This window comes from Condylura cristata, unplaced genomic scaffold (assembly GCF_000260355.1).
Source record: "Condylura cristata isolate star-nosed mole 26May11 unplaced genomic scaffold, ConCri1.0 scaffold00008, whole genome shotgun sequence".
Classification (NCBI taxonomy): domain Eukaryota; kingdom Metazoa; phylum Chordata; class Mammalia; order Eulipotyphla; family Talpidae; genus Condylura; species Condylura cristata.
Window position 1 is genome coordinate 42,280,443 of NW_004567109.1, and position 25,799 is coordinate 42,306,241.

The 25,799-nt window shown below is 32.7% G+C and overlaps 1 protein-coding gene across 1 annotated transcript in view; it reads right to left on the minus strand.

Moving 5' to 3' along the window:
* NEGR1 (neuronal growth regulator 1) overlaps positions 1 to 25,799 on the minus strand; it is a 738,246-nt gene that overhangs the window by 249,065 nt on the left and 463,382 nt on the right. Inside the window, exon 4 of the mRNA XM_004679123.2 lies at positions 15,726 to 15,857. Within this exon, the coding sequence (XP_004679180.1) occupies positions 15,726 to 15,857 (132 nt within the window). The remainder of the gene's footprint in view (positions 1 to 15,725; positions 15,858 to 25,799) is intronic.

Genomic DNA, 25,799 nt, shown 5'->3' on the forward strand with positions numbered 1-25,799 from the left:
GACAAAAATTTCTGCTGGGATTTTGATAGAAATTGTCTTTAATTTATGGCTTAATTTAGGGACAAGTGACATGTTCATTTATAATACTGAGTTTTCATAATCAAAACTGCAACATACCTCTATGTTCTTTTAAAATCTTTTAAATCCCTTTCAACAAACTTAGTAAATTTTTCAATAAAATGCTAGTATATTTTTACCTAAGTATCATTTCAACTATATTTGCAATTTTAAATGAGTTTTTAAGAAGCTGATAAATATCACTGATAAAATTAATTTTGATAATAATCAAGTATTCTTTTGACTTTACAACATAGAATAAAGCTATCATTCACAAATGAAAATACTTTAATAGATTTTGCCCTTTAAGTTCTTACATTTTGATTTGTGCTTTTGTAATTGTAAGACAAGTCACTATACTGAAATGTTGAGTACAATGCTGACAGCCTAGTTTTCTGCTATGATGGGGAATTTTTCACTATTAAATAAATAGCTAGATTTGTAAATTCTGTGTATACCTCTCATAAGGTTATCTTCATAGTTCAACCAAGAATTTATATGATAAATATATGTTGATTTTTTTGAATATTTTCCTGAACCTATTATGAAGGTGACTAACTTTGGTATTATTCAATAACTACAAAAATATTTATCATTTTCTTCTTAATGTTGCCTCATGTCAACTTCCCTATTTTTTGTATATTCCCCATTATCTGTAATCCAAGTCTTTGGAATTGGAATTATAGTTTGTAACTTTTACACTGTATTCTTTATAGCTCTAAAATTATGTCTCCTGGTTTCTCTGAATAGCACCCAATATAATTACTATAGATTGTTTGTCCAATTCACTAATTTTATTTTTGACTATATATAACTGACCTTTTTCTGCTGGTATAGTAGTGATGTTTTTAACTGTAATTGTTGTAAATTTCATTTCTGGAAATTCTAAGATATCATGTTCAAATTTGTGTTTTCATTCATGCTAAAGATAACATTTGGTATGCTTTCATTGCCGGTTTGTCTTCCTGATCTCTAGTCATTTTCCTCTACATTCTTGCATTAAACAATGTCTTGTCAGTTATGATTTAAAAAGTGCAATCTAGGGCCCTCCCTGGTGGTGCAAAGGGTTAAAGCATAGCACCTTGAAGCTCACCAGAGCTTCATTGCAACTTAGATCCCCAGCCCGGGAAGTGACCCACATGGGGCACAGACCTCTCTGACCTGCGGCTGCTCCCCTCAGCAGTGGGTCAATCTACCTGTTCTGCAACTGGCTCTGCCTCTAGTGAATCCTCTCACCACTCTTGCACCTCTGGCCTGTACCCCAGATCTGCATGCATCAATAAATAAACCTTTTAAAAAAACTGCAACATAAGTTTTCATGACTGTACCTTTTCTATAAAATCCTTGCATTTACATTAAATAGATTTATATATACATTTTTGGAAAGAATTCATGAAATATTGTTTGAAACTCTATCTGGACATAGCTTATTCCAAAGAATATTGTTAATAATTTGAACCTATTATTTCTTTATTATCAAATTGGTAATATTTATATATAGTAAGTGAAGCAAAACTGTGGAGGGTATACTTTTTGAGATCTTGCATCACACTAATATCTTCCTGTGATTATTATACATTGATGATTATTTCTTACATTATAAGAAACTAAATTTGACAAGCTATTTCTATTACAAGTTTATATTTCACATGGAAGAAAGAAATTGTAGGATAGGGTGGTTTTTTAAGCTTCTCTGTAGAAGTGATTTTTTTAAGAGATTGTATTATTTTATTAGTTATATGTATGACCCTGAAAAATAACATGGTGTGCTTGTGTATCTCTATCTATCTCTCTCTCTATATATATCATATATAAATATATACACCAGATATAATATGTATACACATACACACATATATCTACATACATACACATGTCTACGGGCTATATTAATATATGTAGTGAGGACTTTTTTCAGTTCTTGTATAATCATCAATTATTCTCTGAAGATTGTTTCTATAGTATTTCTTGCTTTTTCCTAAAAGCACTTATTGTTAGAGCAGATATAAGTCCAGAGTCCTCAAATGTTTATCTTTTATTTTTCATAGTTTTTAGCTCATTCTCATTTTACCAATTGAACACATTCTGGAAGCAAATCTTCCTTGTCTTACCACTTATGCAGTTTTCCCTAAATATATATTTCTTATCTTATTTTTGGAATATATATTACAAATTATCACAACTCATATAATATGAATTAACAGGAATTCAAAAAAATTCACAATTTATGTGAATTTGTTATGCAGTTTAACATTATGTTTTTGGATTCACCCAGAATGATTCATATAGATATCATGAAATTAATGACAATAGGTATAAAATGCAACTTTAAGTGAAAAAATAACAGACTTAAAATATGAAGAGTTTGATAAAAGTGATCAAGCATAACTTGCTATAGCAAGTTAAGAAAACAGAATAGACCAAAATGAGGAATGAATCAGTGAGTTTAAAGATAGAAACTATAAGTAACTCAAGTAGAAGAGATTAAAAAAAAGGGGAAGGGGAAGCAAAGAAACACTGCAAGAACTATACAACTACAATAGAAAAAGATTATAGCATCCTTGAAGAAAGGAAAGTAATAGATGGCAAACAGAGAGCTTATTTGAAATAATAGCTGAAAAAATTTCAAGCCTAGGGAAGTAAGAATAAACAAGTCCATGAAGCTAGCTGAACACCTGCTTATCTATTCAAAAAGACCTCCACCAGGATACATATTAGTGATATCTGTAATCAAAGATAAATAATATTAAAGTTGACTAGGGGAAAAATAAACAAACAGGTAACTTGAAGAAATATTTCCATCAGGGTATCATCATTCTTACAAGAAACTTTACAGGCCAGGAAAAACTTAAAAGACACATTGAAAATATTCAAAGCTAAAAAGTGCCAGAAAAATATTTTAATTTCTGTATAAAAATCTATCATATACCCAATATGGTGGTGATGGACATTTGGGTGGCTTTCAGTTTTTTGCTATTCCTATGAATGTCTGCATATTTCTATATGTTACCTATATACATACATACTCAGGGAATCTACCTCAGGGGAAAAATTCCAGGTTGTAATGTATAGGCAAATTCAAATTTACTAGGTAATAAAATTTTGCTTAACAGTTATTGTTTACATTCTCAACAGTGAAAAAAGAGTAATATCTTTGCAAAATACTATATTATGAGGCATTGTAATTGTTAATTTGTTCATGTAAGATGATACATAACTAGTTTTCATTTGCATTTTCTTAATAAAAAAGATGAAACATCCGGCCTTCCCTGGTGGCGCAGAGGGTTAAAGCACAGCACTGAGAATCTAAAGCCACTTCCGCATGAGTTCGATTCCCGCCTGCCCAGGAGGTGACCACATGGCGTGGCAGACCTCTCCTGACCCGCCCGCTGCTCCCCTCAGCAGTGTACTTCGTCGATCTGCCTGTTCTGTTCCCCACTCTGTCTCTGGTGAAGCCTCTCGCCGCCCCTGAGCCTCTGGCCTGTACCCCAGTTCTGTATGCAAAAATAAATAAATCTTGAAAAAAAAAAAGATGAAACATCTTAAAAATATGTGTTTATGATCCACTAGACTTGTTTTGAGTGGTGAAACTGGTATCATGTATTTTATTTTACATTCTATGGGATTTACTTTTTAAAATAAATGTTCTTTATATTTTATATACATTAATCTCTGTTGGTTTTATGTATTTCAACCTTTCTAAATTTGTGGGTTTTTTTCCCACTTTCATAAAATAAGTAATTGATTTTAATGTGGCATAATATATGTCACTGTCTTCATAGCTTTAATTTTCCTGTTTACCTTAAGGAAACCTTTCCCACCACAGACAGAAAGATGGTCTTCTATATCGTCATTTAGAGGTTATTAAAGATTTGCCATTCACAATTACATCCTTAATTTATATGGAATTGATTTTGTTTATGTTGTGTGGTAGAGTTTCACTTCCTTTTGTTTTTTATTTATGAAAAGTAATTGCTCCCAAACCATTTGCTTAATGGTTTATTTTCCCCCAACTGATCTACATTATCATTGCTTTCACATACAAGAATTCTATATGCGGATCATTTTGTGGGCTCTCTGTTCTGCTCCAGTTACATATTTGTGTATTGCTGATCTTTATACAGTTTAAATTATTTGTAATGATAATACATTTTTATATCTGGTAGAGTATAGGGTCCATTTGTTTTTCTTTCTTCTGAAGGTTTTTATGTTATCAACATTTATCTTAGAATTAGCTTGTCATAATTCATAAAAGTGATTTTATTGTTAAAATTCCAATGAAGCTGTACTTTTTGAGAATAATGATTCTTAAAATATTCCTGAGTACATTACACCTTAAATTTAATTACATATTTAAAAATCTTCCATGCGTATTTGGAAGACTTAACTTCAATACACTTATTTGTATTTTGAAAGTATTCTAAATATTGCTTTACTCAGTTGGACTTGTTCTTTCTACTGGTTTATAGCAATTCAACTTAATTTTATCTATTAACTTTATTAATTATGATAAACATTTATTAGTTTATCTATAAATCCTCCTGGATTTTGTATACAATCACATAATCTAGAAATCATGGCAATATTTATTTTTAATCACATTTTACTGATTTAGCATTCATCTACAAAACTACATATTTCATACCTCACTATCTGTAAGTATTTCTCTTACCCACTACTGAAGTCATGGGATTTTAAATTTTAATTTTCCTTTTCAAATATTATAACTCTATTTTTTCCCGGTTCCATTGTCCCACTCTGAATTGGGAAAATAATAAAAAGGGTTATTTTGCTTTAGCTGATTTTAAAGGAAATCTATTTTCATTTCATCCATTGTACGGTATTTGTTGTAGCTTTTTATAGACAACCTTTGTTTGCTAAATGTACTTCGAGTTTCTAAGATATTTTTCAGCGTCTGATCAATTTGTATGGCAGTATATTTTTTCATCATACTTTAATTTCCTTTTTATTTATAGCCTATAACTTCTTGAGATATTTCCAATATTTTTATTATATTTTGCAAACGTAGAAGATCACTTAAAAATTATTTGAGAGGCCCAACTTTAGAATGTTTCCTACAGTGTATGCCATTTTTTCATCTATCAGGCATCTATGGGACCAGTATTCTGGAACATTTTAAAATTTCTACGCAAGTTTTCTTAGACTCAGAGTGTGAAGTAAGCCCTAATTCTACATGAGTGAACCTTGTGATTTTAAATCCTCAAAGACTAATTTTCTTTTTTATAACTCCCCAATTTAACCCAACACCTTGTGTCAAGTTGGAGACAGGTATAACAAGGCTGACTTTTTTGTTTCCAGTTTTGCTCCCTTGTATGAATCATTTCATTTTCCATTCTTATGAAAGGTGGAAGGTTACTAACATGAGATCCATAATAAACAGGGTTGTGTGCAAGATCCCAAAATTGGCAAGCTAAAAAACAAATCCCACATCTCCAGGGGGAATCTGGAAGGGTTCATTCCCTAATACAATAGCATTTGGTGGTATTTTGAGGCTTTCAATTTGTGCTTATGTTTCCATAATCTGTAAAACACATATTTTCACATTCTGTCTAGTTTCTAGCAATTTTGGGTATTTAATTCTAGGAGAGTTTTTGCTATGTATCCAGTATTTTTGATAACAGGAAATAAACAGCATTCTCTTCATCACAATTGGTCTACTTTATGCAACTTACTGCTTTTCTTCTGTTCATTCATCTTATTATTATTTTTTTGTATGTTTTATCGAAGGGATTTTCCCAAATTTTGTATTATGTTTTTAAAAGTTTTCTGAATTTTTCCTTTTTGCTATAGCCAGTACTTTATATATTTAAATACTAGATTCAAGTTGTTTTTAAATGTGTTCTTCTTTATCATGTTCTAGTTAATATCTGCATTTTGTTTATCCCCTCATACCCACCATCTATTACCATGCAGAATTCCAATTTGAATTGATACTGCCAGTACAAGGAGACTTGATAGCCCTTCCCTCTCTGTCTTCCTGATTGCTGGTTGGATGCATTCCTTGGGGGGAAAAATGTGGAGTGTGTCTCTTGGCATAGCTTTCTTATTTCCTGTTTCTAGCAGGATGACTCATCTGTAATTTACCAGATTGACTTGAGTTCCTCTTTTACTTCTAGTCACTGATAATACAATAGTTGGAAACAATGGGAAGCTACAGTCTCCAACATAGTAGTAGAGTTCTCATCTTTTCCTTTCCACATATAATTATTGTGAAAATATAGTATAACATGTAATAGTATGGCACAGTAAATAAAGGACAGTGCAAAAGGGAGGCAATAATACTTTGCCTTCAAAAGTTGCAACAATATACAGAGCAGAGATTGTTGGTTTTGTCTTTTGCATGGTCTGGTAGTTTCTGAGTCAAAAGCAACTCAGTGAGAGAAATAAAATTCTCTGTTTACTTTTAGAATAGTAAGGTTGCATTCTTCTGAATATTTTGGGTTAGCTTTAGGTTTGGAGATTTTGTAACCACTGTATACTTCCTTTTCTTCAAGTTATATTTTCTTGGAAGGTTCATGTCAGAGGTTGAAGCCAGGTATTATTTTGAATTCAATTGTATCTTCAAGCAAAATCACTGAAGCCTCAATGGCACAATCTTTATATATTTCCTTCATCATAACTTAGACCATTTGCAAATTATTCACCTTGGAGTAAAGAGAGATCCACTATCCCCTTACTTTTCTCAGTAAAATTTTAGTCATTTTCCTGACTAAATTTTTTTTTAAAGATTTATTGGACTAGCCTGTCCAAACTGCCAACAAAGCTCAAGGGAACATTACCACCTTTAATATTAATCAAAGAATTTACAAAGCAAAAGAATGAGATTATCTGGAATTAATTTGATATTGAAACCACACATTTTTTTCCTGCCTCCTGGGAGCTGAAGTCACACAGTCTTTAAAAAGACAAATAAGGAATCAGGAAAAAAAGGAAGTAACTATAATAAAGTAAAAAATCAAATCATCAGGCAACTATAGATCTGAGACATTCTGAAGGGGAAGAGGAGGAAGAAGGATCAGGACTGAAGTGGGAAGAACACAAAGGACTATGGTGAAGGTGCAGTAGTGAATTGGTGGTGAGAATTTCACCAGGAAATCATTGTACAGAAATGAAGATTGATGTAATAAATATAATAATAAAATTGGATACGTGTATCAGAGAAACATAACAGAATCTCAGAATTATGTCACAGAAGCGAGTTCCTATTTTACAAAAGGAGGAAATAATACTTATAATTGCTTTGTCCAAAGTTGCATTATTAAGAGCACAGTAGATTATGGAGGATGACTATGGGTGCTATAATGACCACATCTGAGGGGAGAAATTCTTCATAGTGAAAAAATAAAATACAAAAAAAAAAACCTGTATAATTAAATAAGTTATTTTAAAAAAGAATTCAGATCTTCTGACTTTCTGTAAGAACTAATTTTCAAAAAATCTAATCCATTAATTTAAATTTAAATGTAATATACTTAAATGTAATATAAACTCATCAATTCAGTATTGTTCAGGGATCTGTATATTGAAAAAATTTCCCAGAAGACTGAATAAAATTTTATTACTAATTAATATTGGATACATGTCATTACAAAATTGGTTTAGTATTGTTATAAATTTGAGTGGAAATGAAAATGGAGGAAAGTTAAAGGATAGTGAGACATAGTAGTAGTATGCTAGTGATGATGAGAAAGCGAATGCTATATGGATGAAAGAAGGAATAGGAACAGATGAAACAAGCTGAAAAGTGAAAGGGACCTTTTCCTACCATTTGACCATTTGACTCCTTTTACTCCAAATGTATCTAGCCTAATGCTTCACATATGGCTATCTATCTATCATATCTAATCTATCTACCTATCAATCTATATATCTATCATCTAACTATCTAAAAGATTTATTTATTTATTCATATGGAACTAGGGTTCAAGGCAGAGGTGCAGGAGCAGTGAGAAGATTCACTAGAGATATGCTGGGGAACACAACAGGCAGACTGACAAGTTTACTGGTTGGGGGAGTAGCGGGCAGGTCAGGAGAGGTCTCTCGCGCCATGTGGATCATCTCAGGGGCTGAGGATTGAACTTACACTGAAGCAGCTGCAATTAGGTTGCAGTGTAGTGCTGAGTCCTAACCTGTTGCACCACCAGGGAGGGCATGGCCTTTTATTTAAACTGTTTTTACTGTGTTTTGCTCCTAATCACTCCACTTCACTCCCTTCACACAAATATGCCACAAGTACTAAAGCATGCATATAGGTGTAATTATACCAGAATACTCAACAATTCCTGTTATATTTAATTTTGAAGACATGGAAAGGCCCAAGAGGACTGAGTCAGTGTTTCCCTTATCCTATGAATATCTCTCAAGTGTTCAGTTTAAAAGAATTAAATTCCATTAAATTACCTTGTCTGATGCACGTTTGCTATAGAAATATGCTGATAAAATTAGACTCAGATAAACACAGATTTATGAATTGCATGTTTGTGGAAGTTTTGAACTTTCAAGATTAGTCTGAAGACTATGTTCCAAACAAGCAACCTGAAGTTTTCAGGAGTGGATCCTTTGTCAGCTGAGTAGAGCACAAGTCCAGATGACTACACCATTATTTTGTTCTTGACTGACCAATTATTTTAAGTTTTGCATGGGATCATTTTCAACATTAGAAATTATTTTTCACTGCTAGTTGATACTCAAATGCTACACTACCTATTTTATATGTATATATGTATAAAAAAGTACACAAAAATATATGTATTTTAGGACAGAGTAAACACAGAGTATCCTCTAGCAAAAATTTTACTCAAGTATTAAAGGGAAGTTTTCATCTTCCCATTTTAGAAAAATGTCATGTAAATATACATATTTGGCCCCTGTAGATGCATTTTAGTTTTTCATGAATAAAAGGGTAAACAATCACTCACTTATAGGTCCTTAACATAAAAACTCCTCTTAAAACCTACTTAAAAGTATGGGGTAATATATTTAAATTCATTTGGGTAGCAGGCTACTTAAGTAAAAATAACCATGGCACACTTGTCATTAATTGAAGTGTGTGTCTAAGATGTAAAACAAAGGATAACTTTTGTGTCTTTCTTGATAGAAGAAACCATGTACTTCTTAACTGCATATTTAATAACAGTTTTCCTTCAAAGAGGGGTTGTATAAACCATAGAATTAAGTTTGAACTCATTCTTACCCTGAGAGCTCCAAATTTAAAAATTAAGGTTAAATGCTCATATTTTATGTTGTATTGAGAAGAAATATTTTGTTTGTTTGTTTAAAGATTTATTTAGTTAGGTATACAGAACTGTGGTACAGGCCAGAGGCACCGGGGCAGTGAGAGGATTCACCAGAGACAGAGTGGGGAGCAGAACAGGCAGATCCACTGAAATACACTGCTGAGAGGAGCAGCGGGTGGGTCAGGATAGGTCTGCCTCACCATGTGGATCACCCCCAGGGCGGGGATTGAACTCAAGCTGAAGTGGCTATACCTTCTTAGTGCTGTGTTTTAATCCACAGCACCACCAGGGAGAGCCCGAGAGGAAATATTTTATTTAAAAAATGTTTTCTGGATGATTGTACATGTTTCTAATATTCAAGGTTCAATAATTATAGGGATTTTTCTTTAAGTTTCTTAGGTACCATCTCTTCTAGCTAGAACTGTTATTCTCAGTATTATCATTTTAAACATTCATTTTGCTTTTGCCATGAACAAAGAGAAACCTCCAACTTTAATCCATCAATGTAGAAAGTAAAATATTTAAATACATTTAATAGTCAGCACTATCTCTCCTCCGGCCGTTCCTTTTGATTTTGAAGTAAAGGATCTATATCTGCCCCTGAAATTTTATGAACTCACTTTACAGTCAACAGACCTTGTACAGTCTCCATACCTTTCCTTCTCCTTCTCCTAGTAATGGCCAATAAATTGAGAATGTCTTGTCCCCAGAATCTTCTGAAGCTAAACAAATATTTCCTTCTGGGATACTACTCTTCCCTTTACGTCTTTCATTCTCTCTCTCTTTATATATATATAGAAAGAATTCTATATAAAGATAAATCATTTTTCATTCTTCTCATATATCTATATATGATATATATAGATATATATTATATATATATATATACATATCTATATGTGTAGATATATAGATTATATATAGATCAATCGATCTATAGATCTATCTATCTAGTTTCAACTTCAATCTCACAGACTCCAGCATGCCCAAGGCCTCACAGAAACTATTGTGATATTCCAAGTCTATTTGGTGACAGCCTTGTAAGCTGTTTGTTGGGTTTGTTGAAACACTTGGTGCACTGTATCATAGTTAAGCATTTTTTTTTTTTTGCCTTTTTCCCTCTTCAGATGATGAGCTTAAAGACCAGTTTTATCACCCTAACACCTTCGTAGTTACTGGTAAGCAGTATGTAAATAGGTAAGTAAATACATAATTAAATACAGATTTCCTGAAGTATTTCATGATACTGCAGATGTCATGTAAAAGAGTTCTTTATTTAGAAGACCACAATAAGAATTTTTTTAATGCTATGTGTGTTCCAAGTATGTATGAATTAACTTCTAGGAAAATAATAAAAGACAGGAGAATAGCCTAAATGATAATTTGATGTTAATCATGTAGTAAGTGGTAAGTAATCATAGGGATAAAAGTTTGAGCCAGAAATAAAAGTCAAGATGTTAACTATTTCTCTTTTGTGTCTTGACAGAAACTCCACTGACACTCTGAATGTGAGAATTTTCTATTTATTTTAGATAGTATATTCTTGTTATCTAAAATGTGCTACAGTCTAGTCTAATATGTCTGTCTAGCTTGCCAAGTTTTCAGAACAAACTTTATGAAGTCATTCCAGAGGAAGCCTCCTCTTGCTACCACTCCTCAGTGGCATTCCTCAAATTCATTCCAGGCTTTGATACAATTGTACTAAGTTATACTAATTGGTACATTGTATTCCACATGTTTGGAGATAGTTATGTTGGAAGATAAAAGTGTATATTTGCATAAATGAATATGCATAAGATGCAAATAGCACACAAATATGTCCCTGTGATTTATTGGGTGAAGACTTACTTCTCAGTGCACCCAAAAATATCTTCAAACTTTGACCAAAGAATGAATTACTCAATTCTATTTTACTGGAATTTACATGTATAAAAACCTTTCTTATACTAAAGAAAATGGTCAATATATAATTCTGGCTGCTATATGTAAAAACTGAAATATCTAGACTTCCTTTTACTTTGATCTGTTGACTCTATATTTTTTCTGGTTAATTATTATCTTACTTTATTAATGTCTGCTTTGTTCCTGAAAAGATGGTAAGTTATTAAATGTTTTAATATCCCTGAGCCTCAATTTTCTTATCTGTAAACAATAATGAAACTAGTGCTTCTTCTTTTGGGGTGAAAGCACTATATAAATGTCAGGTTATCTTTATTGAACCTACCTGGAAAGGTAAATAGGTAAATAAAAAATACTGATGTGTCAGAAGTAAGAACATCAACATACTATTTATATTTCTGTGGGAGGGGGTTTGTGATTATGGAGCAAACTTATTATCCTTTCCCATCTGCCTAGTAGAATGATTCACTTGGAGAAAACTAATCTTTTCAATAGAAATTATTTAAATCACTATTTTTGGAGAGTTTTCTATAGACCAGGTATTGTTTTTGATGTCAGGAATACATTATTATGCAGAAGAAATGAAATTTCCTTACTGAATAGAGCTTATACTAAAGAGTACATAGATAGATATATATAGATAGATAGAGAGCTGTGTATGTAGGTATGCATACACACAGAACACAAATACACACACACATCTCCAAAGCAAATATATATACACATATATGCATCCACCTGTATATACTCATACAGAGAGAGATAAGAGACAGTTTGTTTTCAATTGCTTACAAAAAACAAACACCATATTAAGACCTGTATCTACATCGTTTCATTTAATCCTGGCCAAAACCCTGTTAACTATATATAGCCTGAATTTCAGAAATGAACACTGAGACTCAGAGAAAGGTATCAGATCCTAGTAAATTACAGAACAAATAAGTCTACTGTAAGGATCACAATTTCAAACAGCTACTCTAAACTGGAAGAATACATAAAAGTAAGCTAGAGAAGAGGCTCTGTCCCAAGATTAGGGAACCCTAGAACACTTTCAGAAATAGCATTCACTTTGAAAAACTACCTCCTCCAAGATTTCCAGTATCAATAACTATTCTTCTATATTTTTTATTAGTCTTTAATACTTTCCAAATTTTTAGGAGTCTAGACTATTTGATTTCAAGAGAGTCAGTTTTGCTGAATGGCTAGAGTTTGGTCTTTCTGTTCTAAAATTGACTTTCAGGTCTCGTTTTCTTAAATTTAATAACACCCAAGGGCTTTCTGGAATTCATTCATCCTTAATTTTTTTAATTTACAGTAAAAATTTCAGGACTCGTATCCTTTAGGTCACTTTAGGTATAGAATGGAACTGAAAAACCCACCAAACTTGTCTAACTCTAAATTCAGTAGTCTACTTGGGTTTAGATATAAAATTGTCTATATATTTTTTTCTTTTGTGTTGTGTAAGAATGTGTTTTTGTGTACATTAATCTCTTAAGATCTGGTTGTGATAATTATCATAATTTTAGTTTTTCAAGATAAGAAATGCATTTACTTATATATATATAAGCATGTGTATACACACAAACATATATGTAAAGTATTATGAGCTTATTTCTTCAATCAATTAGCTCATAGTGGACTATATAAAATATATCAGTTATAGCAATCATTTCACTAAATTACTGTTCAATTAAACTGAGTAAGAATCTACATTAAAGTGCTATGTTACAAGTACAAAATACCAGCAATACAAAACATATGGCAATATGATGTTATTTGTTATATATACTTTATATATATTTATATTTTCATATATATGTAAAATGTGGCAGATGAATTTGTGAATGGTTAAATGAAGTAAACATTTATAACTTTCAGGAAATAAAATCACACAAATTGACTTATAATATCACTGCATCTACTAGAACTGATGAAAATTTATTATTTTCATCTAGAAATCCATTTGGGAAAAGGACAAATTTTCTCAAATTATAATCTACTAAACCACTGCAATTATATAGGGACAATCAATATGGATTAATAACAATGAAGAGAAGAAATGCTGTAGAACTGGTATGATCTATCCTTCAGGGAGGGAATCTTTATGTTTCCAGGGGCTGTGCTGCTCTGGTAAGGTAGCCCACGATGCCCAACTTTGGACTTTGACAAGTTAAAGTTTATTCAGGAGACTTAAGCTAATTGCCTTTGGTAAATCATTTCAGTAAAATCAACAGGTAGTACTCAAAGTATGACTCATAAAGGACCATTTTCACACTTTCCAAATATCCTTATATCTGCAACATACACATCATCACACTTATATTAGATACCATTGATACAAGTGTGATGCTGATTATTCCAAACCAAGACAAAATTTAAGTCTTGACCTGATGTCCAAATAAAACTCATCTCTTACATTAACTGTTGATTCAAATGTGAATTTAATTGACAACACGTATGGAAAGTGACCAAAGGTATATCAAAAATATAATTTGAGAAGAAGCAAAAGACAAAATTAATTTTGTAAAATCATTTAAAACCTATGTTGGCTGCCGTATTTCCACTTATGACTATGCTGAAATCTGTTCTGAATTGTTTTAACTTATAAAACAGCTCCCTAATCCCCCCCCATTTCACTATACCCTGTTTTTCTTCATTAAGATAAAGTTGGTTAACAAAGCCCTCTTTCCTACCTAATCTATTCTTCTGTTTCTGATACTGTAAAAGCTTCTCAGGCCCCCTTTCCAGTTGGTAGAGTTTCTACAGGACCTACATCAAAATTTCCTGCTTCCATTCCATGTTGGAAGACTATTCTACATGGTTCACCTGTGTTTCTGCAAGGATCGTTAAATACAGCCACTGACAAATTTTGTTACTGACTGGCTTTACAAAGGTGGTTGTATAATGAAGAGTCTTGGAGGACAGAAGTAGTCCTCCAAGATCTGCAAAGGGCAGATCTGTTTACAGTCCAATATATATATATATATATATATATATATAAAGTTCTCTCTGTGTAGCAAAAGGCTGCCATTGTAGAATAAATAAGTCCAGTTTCCTAAATTTAGGGAGCCTCAGCTGTGACATAAACTGACACTGTGTGTAGTGTCATCTAGCCCTCATTATATCACCCTATAGTGAATGGTGCTTGGAGAACTGATGCAAGAAAATGACAATATTCTGGCTACTGCTGTTGCTATGAGTAATGAGCTGCCCTTTGTCTCTTTCTTTCACCAGCATACAAGAAACTGTGGCAGATTCTTCACAGTTCTTGACATTTGTTTCCCTCATTTCATCCTTCTGCTTCATATATGGATTCTCTACCCTTTAGATAATGACTAAATTTGTTGGTTGGTGAGTCTTTCTGTTCAGTTTCTTGCCAAATTCCTGCCTCCTTAATTGACCTTACTCAATCTAAGGTCCCCAACTGTCCAGAAAAAAATGACAATTTGATTAAAAAGTGACAATGAATTAAAGGCAGAATTAAAGAGAAGGATACCAAAGGAACCCTGACAAGAAAGGAAAATGGAGTATGGGTCCATGAAAATATATACAATGGCTGGGATTTCAGTTAGATCCTCATTAGAGAAACTGGTTTTAGAGATCTGTTGGGCTGAGTTTTTTCAAGAGTAAGCTGCATTGGTTGCTGGGTGCTCTGCTTACTTGTTGTTTGACTTCACCTTTTAATTTTCTTGTATTCACTGCTAAAATTTATACTTCCATACAGGACCTGTTCTCACCTGCATTTGTAAACCTCCAACAGCAAAATCAATTTACACAGATAAATATGGCAGGTGATGATATGATCAAAAATTTTACTTGCTCATTACATCTTCCAAAAATTCCAGAGGGATGAAATAGTATCCCTTTGCAGCATAAGTCCTGGAGTCAAGGAGAACATACTAGATATACAGACAGTATAGATTCCCTAGTCAAACATCAGCAAATATTTTGAGTCAATAGGCTGATATGGGCCTAGAAGTCTTCCAATGTTTAGACAGTTTCTTGAGTGTATTCTAATTTACTAATAATGATTGATGTTCAGGGGGGAATTCTGTCTTCATTTTCTTATACCTTTCAAATTAAATAAAATCAAGTACACAAGAATAGGAAAATGAAAGTAACAGTTTTTTTTTTTTTTTGAGTGCACAACAGCAAACTTCATTTCCATTAGGTTTGATGGGTATCAGAATACACTTCAATGAAACCCATGGGAGTGAAGGCAACACTGTGTCTAGAGTGCTTTAGAGATGAGGATGCAACAATTTAAAATGCCAGGATGATACTGGAAAATTTTTGTCTTGTTTCCATCAAACCAAATTGTTGTAGGGATTATTTAGAAAATCAGTATTATGTAAAGCAGTTTGCTCAACATTCCCATATGTACTCTTTTCCAATAGGTAGTCTTTATCAATAGACTAACTCTTAGAAACACTTATACAAATCATATATATTACTTTTCAGATGTTTTATCTTTTCTCTGAAGAGATGTTGATAAAAAGTAATAGGACTTACAGTTTACGACAATTTTCACTTTTTTCACATCTGGGAATGACACATCATTTTCTGCACTGCATTCATATTCTCCAGCCTGGTCCCTTGTAATTCCATAAATGTCCAAATACTGTCCATTTTCAAATGGCTTTGCTGCAAGAAACAAAACATAGATAAATGTAGTTGATTGTTAATTGTACTTGCTTGAGACGTCTTTCAAATAAAACAATTGCATATCTCTCTTAGATGCTGCTGACAGAACAATTCCAAATGAAATTGAGGAATTATAAAACACTTTGTTATCCTAAGTTCAGAGAAAGAATAAAAAATGCAAAAATGAACAAGGGATACTGTAACAACTGTACAGAACAGAACAGGATATACATATGTTCTTTTTAATTTATTGTGGTCTCCTAACCTCCTCACACATCAAATAGAACTCTGCACATTTCTTTAATTGAGTTCAACAACCTTCTAGCAGTGTAGATGAAATTCACTAATATGACTTGGTACATATTGACTTTTATACAGTGTAAGCTAGAAACCTGACACTTAACCTAACCAAATGTTACTTTTCTTTTGGGGAAATCTCACACTCATTCTGAGGTTTCAAGCAAATTGGTTTGACGAGAGCATAGACAGAGATTAAAATATCACCATATTTCAGTTCCCAAAATTAACAATGTTTCTATGGCAGGTACACAGTATATACTATATATAAAATTATATAAATATACATATATATATTTATATATATATATAAAATTCAGTAATCTTCAGAAAAATACTTATGACTCTTAACTAGGAGCTGACTATTTCAGGGAAAACATTCTATTTGACTAAAATAGCAGATTATAAGAATAAATATAAATACATAATCACAGATGAATGAATGAATAGCCTCGAATGAATGAGGATACTCAAATTCTCCTTTCAGAAATAACGGAATATTTGTTTTTTGAAAGCAGAGAATTATCAGTCAGAAACGAGCCTGAGTCACAAATAAGGCAAGAATGGGCCTACGTGAATTTCAAGAGGGGAAATTGTTCTCTTTCTTTGCACTGTTTTGAAAAATCACATTTCAATGCATACCAAAAAGATTTGGGAAATGAAACAAAGATCTGTTTTAAAAAGTCAAACTTACTTTGTTTCACTATTTTCTTGCCAAAATAGTTTCAATGATGTTCACATTAGAAACTAGTAAGATCCAATTTTATGAGATTAAAACAAAATGAAGTTTAGTTTTGGTACTCTAAAACTAAAATCTATACAAATTAATTTTCCTCCCCAGTGGGCTCCCTTATCTTGGTCTGTATCAGTTGCTTTCCAGGTAAATATTGAAACCTGGAGTGGTTAGAATATATAAGATTAAGTTATTTCTATATTTATCTGGTTAATCTTAAAATGCATATAGGGGAGAGGTGAATTCTGCGAAGATAATTGGTGTATATATTATTTCTGGTTTACAAAGCTAAATTTACAAAACAATGGCTGCCTTCAAAGTTCATATTCTTAAAATCTAATTTTATGATTATTCTCTTGCTTCAATCTACTGCCCTTTTCTAACACCAGTAATACTGATTTTCTGTTGGTACCTTATTTCTTACTTCCATTCTTACAATGAAGATAGTCTAGAATCTGTAAAACTTAAAATAGTGGAATATGAAATAATTGTTCATGCCAAAGACTTTAAAAATACAAATTAAATTATAAAGTAAAGGCATAGTAAGTAAAAATTAAAATATGAGGAAATTGATATACAACATCAGAATTAAATAACCTAATCCATGTGTAAAAAAGGAAGCTAACTACAAAGAAAGCAGTATACAAGTGTGAAACTTTTTACAAATAGTTGTACTATTGTCTGACTTATATTCGATATTAAAAGTTACTTGTGTATCCCTATTTTTTGTGTAATGATACAATTTTAAGAATAGTACTCCCCAAATGTACACTTTTGCAAATAATATATGTATATATTATACAGTATAACCTACTTAAAAATCAACTATTATCTAATTCTTAAATAAATAAATTAATCATGGTGTGTATAAGTGTATGTGTTGTTTTTCCTGTGTAAGCATTTCAGAAATGTGAGCAATCACTTTTTATGTATTGAGTTTTTAAGAAACACTGTATGACTACCAGTAACAAAATAGTATAACAGAAAGAAAAACAATTTAGTTTGAGAAATTAAAATAGAAGAAAGCTCTTTATTTTGCTTTCTGAAATGACTAACTGGCAATGCTAAAAAACTGACAGCAAGTATAAGAAGCTGTAAGATAAAATATAAACAATATTAGGGACATTATCATTCAGATTAAGAGAACACCATTTACATATATGGAATATTTGTCCCTGAAGTTTCCTGCAAATTCTACGTAACTGTATTTAAGACTCTTTCTCCAATCCCATGTCTGTACCTACAAGTACCAGAACTTTAAGAAGAGCTGCAGTCAGTTAATAGGTTATTTTACTAATCTTATCAATAGCATCAACGTAACAATAATATTCAGACATTTAATATCTACAAAGCATAAATAAAGAATAAACATCTTAGTTTTCCCTACCAGATTCCAGGTATTCTAAAACACCCTGTTACTTCCATTCACTATGTATTAGCTATTCTAGAAGTTTTCCTGTAAGTATTAGATTTATACAAAGAGCAGTTTCATCCTGAAGTTATCCTTCCCCCAATCTAACATGATCTAACCAGACTTAACTTTTTTTTTTTTGAGGTAATGTTTGTTTATAAACTACATATTATGCAGAAGTACAGGTCTACATCATCTTCACCAACAAAAAACCCATAATCCTCCACCATGGACCTGGGGCTCTATCTTCCTTTTACTTCCCACTTTCACCACTCCTTTAGTAGCTTCAGTTCTACCAAACAATTTCCAGGGTTTATTCTCTCTGTTCCTTGTTTTCTGTATATTCCACATACACATGATATCATCAGGTGTTCTTCTCCTTCTGACTAATTTCACTTCATAATTCCCTCCAGTTCAACCAATGTTGTTACCAATGGTAAGATTTCATTTTTCTTTTAATGCTGAGCAATATTACAATGTGTGTGTGTGTGTGTGTGTGTATAGATATATTGCATATGATACAGTAATTTTACTTTTAGCTGTCTTATCGGAAGAATAAAAAAAACACTAATTGGAAGAAATAAACTGCTATGTTCATTACAATACTATTTATAATAGCCGAGTTACAGAAATAAACTACATAGCCAACAAGGTGAGAAAATTAAGATGTGGTGTACATAAGAAATTAATTCCAGATCTGAAATCTGGAATTGCTTTGCCCAAGATATATGTCCTGTAGGGTTGTGTGCAATATTCTTGGCTGTGTTTGGTTTGTTTTGCCCTCCATTTTCCTTAGTAGTAATTCTTGTCTGATTTTGGACCTAAGGACACAAATTTTGTCTTTAGACACTCAGCTGATTCTACCTTTTTCCCCATTGCTCCTCCTCACAAGGAAAGAGAATATGGGCAATACTACACTAAAATACAAAGCATATTTTAGCTTACACAGTGTAACTCAGAAGGAGATAAACGAGGTTGAAAGGGCCCAGGAAGGTAAATACACAAGGACTATTACCAAAGCTAAGACTTTATAATGTTTCTGAGGATGTATTCACTCTCTAGGGTACTCCTAATACATGTAAATTAATTATAAAAATAGTGTATTTTTATATCTTCAGTAAACCAATGTAAAGGCTAATGAGGCACAGACACACTGGGATATGCAACTCTCTTCTGGGCACAGGATTACTATTTCACATGAGCACAGGAACAGTTCCTGCTTTGTTCATCTGAGTCCCTCATGCTAACATAGCACCTGAAACATCATATGCCCAACAAATACATACTCAATGAAACACTGATTAATGAATTAATAAAATACTGTAAGAAAAAGATACAGAGAAGCTCAAATAAAGGCTTACATTCAAAAAAGTTGCCACTTCTTTTTCAGAGTCATGAAAGGAAATAACTTTAAAAAGAATTATTATGTGTCCAGTACACTAAAGTAATAGGTGATGGCTGTGGTGAGAACATAATTACATAGATCCTTTCTAATATTATAAGACTAACAAACACCTTAAATACAAGGGGAAAAAAAGGTTAAGTACTGTCTATAATCTAAACAATCATCTTTAGTGTTGTCTCTCTGAAACCTATACTTATAAAATGAATAAAAAAATGAGAATGAAACTTCTAAATTCAAGCCTTTAATATTTTTATTTTTGAATCATGTGGTTTTATTATCTGTCCAAACAATAAAAAATAAAAATAGAATTCTTCTTTCCTCAATGCCTACCATAGAAGTGTTCTCCCCACCCTCCCTGCAAGATAATCCCAAACATGGAGCACTAAAGAAATTCCACAATTTTTCAATGATGTCACTATTATCACCATCTTCAAAGAAAAATCTGGAAAATACAAGGTAGTTATGTTTTATATAACTCTTAGATAGTGATTTTTGATATAACTGACTAGAAAGAATCCTATATTGGCCATAAAAAGATAATCTAGTTTGACCTTAGGATTTGTTAATGCATGCAGACATAATTTATGTTACATATAAAATTTGCCAGCAACAGCTTCAAATTTCCATAGGATATTAATGTGTTCATTAAAACTATTTGGGAAAAAAATCTCCCTTTTTAGTTTGTAGGCTATCATCCTTTCACTCATTTTCCTCTTTGGCCATTTCTTTCAAATTTTATAAAACCTTTTACATCTTCACATTTCCCCAATATTGTTTCTGTCTTATGACTACTTTTTGTGCCTTATTTATTAGTACATTCTTTAATTGGATTTTGTTTATTAATTAGCATTTCATTACTATCTATATAAGTTCTATTTAGACTATACCTATACTCTGAATCTCAGACACATGTATTCAAGTGGACATTTCACCTGCATGTCTCACAGGTATCTCAAAGACAACACACCAAAAACTGTTCATCTGTTATTTTCTTGCCATATTTGCAACCTCCTGACAATTCTCAGTGAGTTTTTTGATAATAAGAGTTGTTAAAGGAAGAAAACTTAGAACTCACCTACACAAGACCTTTTTATCATAGTCCATACTTGCATCTTTTACAATGTCCTATCAATTTTACCTCCTAAGTGACTACAAACTTCTTTGACAAATCCCATTGATTGTTACTAATTCTTGATGCAAATGCTTGGACAGCATGTCAATGACTGCATACTACTTTGTAGAACCATTTCAATACCCTTGTTACAAAACAGTCATTCCACTCTTCAATGCTTCCTTGTAGAAATATATTCTTCATTTTCACTTGACATTCATTACCAGATGACATTCTACTACTGAATATTCTTGGAATGGCTTAATTACCTTTATCATTGAAACTACTTATTTCTAACTTATTATCTACCATCATATTTGTACCATGCAAGTATTGTACTTGTACACTACAGTACCCCGAAGGGTAGTTAGGAATGTTCATTCTAGAATTATGTGGCTTCAAATCCTAGCTCTTCTATTCCTGTTATGTGACCTACAAAGGATTTAGTTTACACATTTGTAATGGTTGTTGTAAGGCTTAAGTGGGTTATCCAGTAAAGTTCTTAGAAAATATGTGCTATATCAATAAATTAAAATGTACTAGCTATATTACCACGTACAGGTTTAAACTTGACAAAAGGTTTGTTTAGATAAATATGATTTCCATGGTGAGATTACTATGTTGTAGAATTAGTGCTTCTGTCTTAACATGATATTCAATTGAAATCAAGAATGAAAACAGTCTTTCAAAAAGTGTTAATAGTAATCACCAGCTCGGTTTTCTTATCACTGTAGAACAGTAAACATATCTGTCTATTGATCTGGTGATGTAATTAAAAGTGTTTTCATGTAGAAGTCACTTTTTCTCTGCTTGACTTCTCAATGACTTCCTATTTCATTTCACCACTTATATTTACTACTGTATATAATCACACAGTTCTATTGGTCAGAAGTGTATGGTAACTAGAACAGGTCCCTCCCCAAGATATCCATATTTTAATCACTGCAATTGTTGATTTCATTAGCTTACATGGCAGAAGAGACTATGCAGATGTGATTAATGTTAATCACCTTGAATAAGGAGATCATACTGGAGAGTCCAATTTAATTGCAAGAGTCCTTAGGGAGCAAAGAAGAAGACAGAAGAGTAGGGACAGAGAGATCTGAAATAATAAGTAACCATTACTGACTTTGAAGGTGGAAGAAGTGGAGCATTAGACAAGGGATGCTGTCTCCCTAGAAGCTGGAAATGGCAGTTGACAGCAAAAAATTGATTCTCCTCTATCGCCTAAAAATGGAACAGTCTATCAACAATGCTTTTCATTTTCTAAGACCAGTATCGGACTTTAGACTTACAGTAATACAAGAAAATAATTGTTCTAAGTTATTAAGCTTGTGTTTGTTACACCAACAACATAAAACTAATTCAGGGTCTCACTGACTAAAAGCAAGGTGTCTGCAATGTAAGATTCCTTTCTGAAGCTCATTTATATTTATATTTTTTTTTTGCTTATTACAATTGATGAAAAGTTAAAGTTTCTAGCAATTTTGATAAAATCCTCATTTTCATAGTGGAGTGGTATTTTCAACTAGAGGATAGCTTCAATCCTTAACTCAAGATCCACTTCTATCTTTTAAGTAAAATCTCCTATTTTTGTAGACTTGTGTGATTAAATTGAATCTGCCTGTGTAAGTCAAGACACTCTCTTTAAGGTTAGTCCTTAACCTTAATCACATCTACCTACCATGTAAGGTAACACAAGCACAGGTTCTAAGGATTAGAAAATGCATATCTCAGACACTATTATCTTAGCTACTACTTCATTAAACTTTGCAGTTCCACTAATACATATAAAAGATAATTTGAAATTTTGAAACCATTAGGAAAGTTAAAAAAATGTGGCTTATTTTATCCAGTTGCTTATTTCATTGATACACCTGAAAAATATCTGTGGAATTCAGAAAAAAAAATCAATTTAAATACAGCATTTCTTTTTGAACAATTTTCATTAGCATGTACCATAAATATAACAGGTAAATGTGGCTACAGGACATATTGTTAAAACACAGAAGAGTAGATTTTGAAAGAAAAGTGAGAGGGAAATTTATAGGTAGGTAATGAAGTAGTTATCTACTGAAATGATTCTGAGGATTCAGAAGCAAACAAAAGCAACCAGCAAAGAAAAGCTCAAGGTTTTGATATGCTTTGTTGCATATTTATCATAGTACATCAGACAGCACTGAAGGAGAGTTCTTAAATCAACTAACAATAAATTTTTCCTTTCTTTCCTGTCCTTTTCTTCCATTTTTGCAGTCAACAGATATTTTATGGAGGCACTTAGAAATGAATAAGATTGTTTCACAAAACTTACAGTATACTTGAGAAACAGAAGTATAAGCAGGTAATTACAATAAACTGATATACTATATTTGGGTGTTTATATAGGATGCTATACTATTATGATCATAAGATCCTTAACTTCTAGCAAAAATTCTAAAAGTCTGATTAGGGCAAAGTATTAATTGAGAGTTAATAAATGGTAGGCTGGAATTTTAAGTAAAAGTCACACCATAGAAGGTTTTTTTTTTTTTAAAGGTTTATTTAATTATGCATATAGAACTTGGTTACAGGCCAGAGGTGCAGGGGTGGTGAGAGGGTTCACCACGGTCAGCGCGGGGAGCAAAACAGGCAGATTGATATACTGCTGAGTGGAACAGGGGGCTAGACATGAAAGGGTCTCCTGTACCATGTGGATCACCTCTGGGGCAGAAATTGAACTCCCACAGAGTGGCTGTGGCCAGCTTCGCAGTGTTGCTCTTTAACCCACTGTACCACCAGGGAGGGCCAGAATTGGACTTTTTTTTATAAGAAATTTTTTTTAAAGATCTATTTATTTATGCACGCAGAACTGGGGTACAGACCAAACATGCAAGGGCGGTGAGAGGATTCACCATAGAGAGAGTGGGGAGAAGAACAGGCAGATCAACTAAGTACAATGCTGAGGGGAGCAGCAGGCCAAACAGGAGAAGTCTGCTGTGCCATGTGGATCACCTGCGCTTTAACCTGCTGTGCCACCAGGGAGGGCCTATAATCTGGATTTTAAAGAAAGACTAGTGTCATAAGTAAAAGGACATTACAAATTTGTATATTTGCAAATATACAAATTTGTTGTTTTGTTGTTAAGTTTTTGAGTTTTGTTGTTAAGTTGTTGAGTTTTGTTGTTAAGTTTAGCAACAAAGACCAGACTTCTTTTTTGAGGTCAGTTTCCTCATACGAACAAAGAAAATAATACCTACCTCAGAATGCTATTGTGGCATAAATGTGAATATGTACAAAACCCTGTGAAAAGTATCAATAAAAATTACAGAATTTTTATTAATAAACATATTAGCACAAACTTAAATTATGATGTTTTTCAGCACATAAAGTATTTGTATTTAAGAGGGAATAATTGTGTTGTCAGCTCAGAATAATTTGATTTTGTTAACCAAACCAAATCAAGCCAAACTAACAGTTTAATTGTTTAAAATAAAAGAAACCACACATAACCCTCTTCCTATCAGGCAGAGATCATAGTCACTCAATACAACATTAACAGATCTTTTCTTACATCTCCCACACATTTTAGAATTTTGATTCTTTGTCTAGTCTCTCCACATTTGATGGTCTGAGACTTTCCTGATAAGTTTTGCAAATGCAAGTTTACTTATTATTTTTTCTTTGAAAACTGATTGCAAAAATACTAAAGTGAGGTAACATAATGTATATCACACTGGGGAGGAACTGTCCCTCTGCCTCTTCTGCACCTACCCCTAAAATACACAACTACTCAAGAAGCTTAAGTAATGAAAAGAAAGTGCCTGCAAAGGAACCAGCTGTAACTGTTAATATGGTTGGTTGCAGTGAAGTTCTGTTCTGACCACGTTGAATTCATTACTAGCAGTGTATTAAGGACTGACTTCCTTATTGGAACCATACGTTTCTGGTCTTCACCATGTGAAATCTCTGTTATGTTCCATTTGAAAATACTGTAACTTATCTGAATGTACTATCTACATATGTTATAGTCTAATAAAAATACTTCCTCTAAGTAATAATAGTTGCAACTATAGACAATGCAATTGAATGTCATAAAGCATTGTTTATACTTATCCTGTACCTGTAACTTACTGAATGAATTTAGTCCTTCAATATATCTTCCCTTATTTTTGTATCTGAAAAAGAGGAATTATTTTGTTTTTTATTTTCCTTGTATTGAATAAACTTTAGCCATGGATCTTTCTCTTCATTGCAAGTGAAACAGTGCACTACCTACATAGGCCTGCAGAGCTAACCTTTATTATGTGCTGTCTGTCCTGAGTGTAAGTAAAATGTCCTGAGTGTTTGTATATCTTTTATAATTTTCAATAAGGTCAAGGACTAATCTATCAATAATGTTGAAGCTCCACTTTATATCTAATCATGCTTTGGTCCCAGAAAGAAGTAAAATTCTTTAATAAATGCTTTTTGACTACCATTGCTGAAAGTTACAGGCTGAATTGTATAAGCCCCCAAATTATGTGTTAGAGTCATAACTCTTAGTGGTTCAGAATATGACCATATTTGCACACAGGATCATTAAAGAGGGTCTTTAAGTTAAAATAAGATCATTAGGTGAGCCTTATTCTAGTATGACTGGTTTCCTTATAAAAATAGTAAATCTGGGCCCTCCCTGGTGGCGCAGCGGGTTAAAGCACAGCACTAAGAATGGAAAGCCACTTCCACATGAGTTCGATCCCTGCGCCGGTGGTGACCACATGACATGGCAGACCTCTCCTGACCCGCTGGCTGCTCCCCTCAGCAGTGTACTTTGTAGATCTGCCTGTTCTGCTCCCAACTCTGTTTCTGGTGAATCCTCTCACCGCCCCTCTGGCCTGTACCCCAGTTCTGTATGCACAAATAAATAAATCTTTAAAAAAAAAAGTAAATCTGGACAGATATGCAGTGGGAAGACAATATGAACACTGAATAGAGAGATGGGTATCTACATGGGGGAAGAAAGGCTT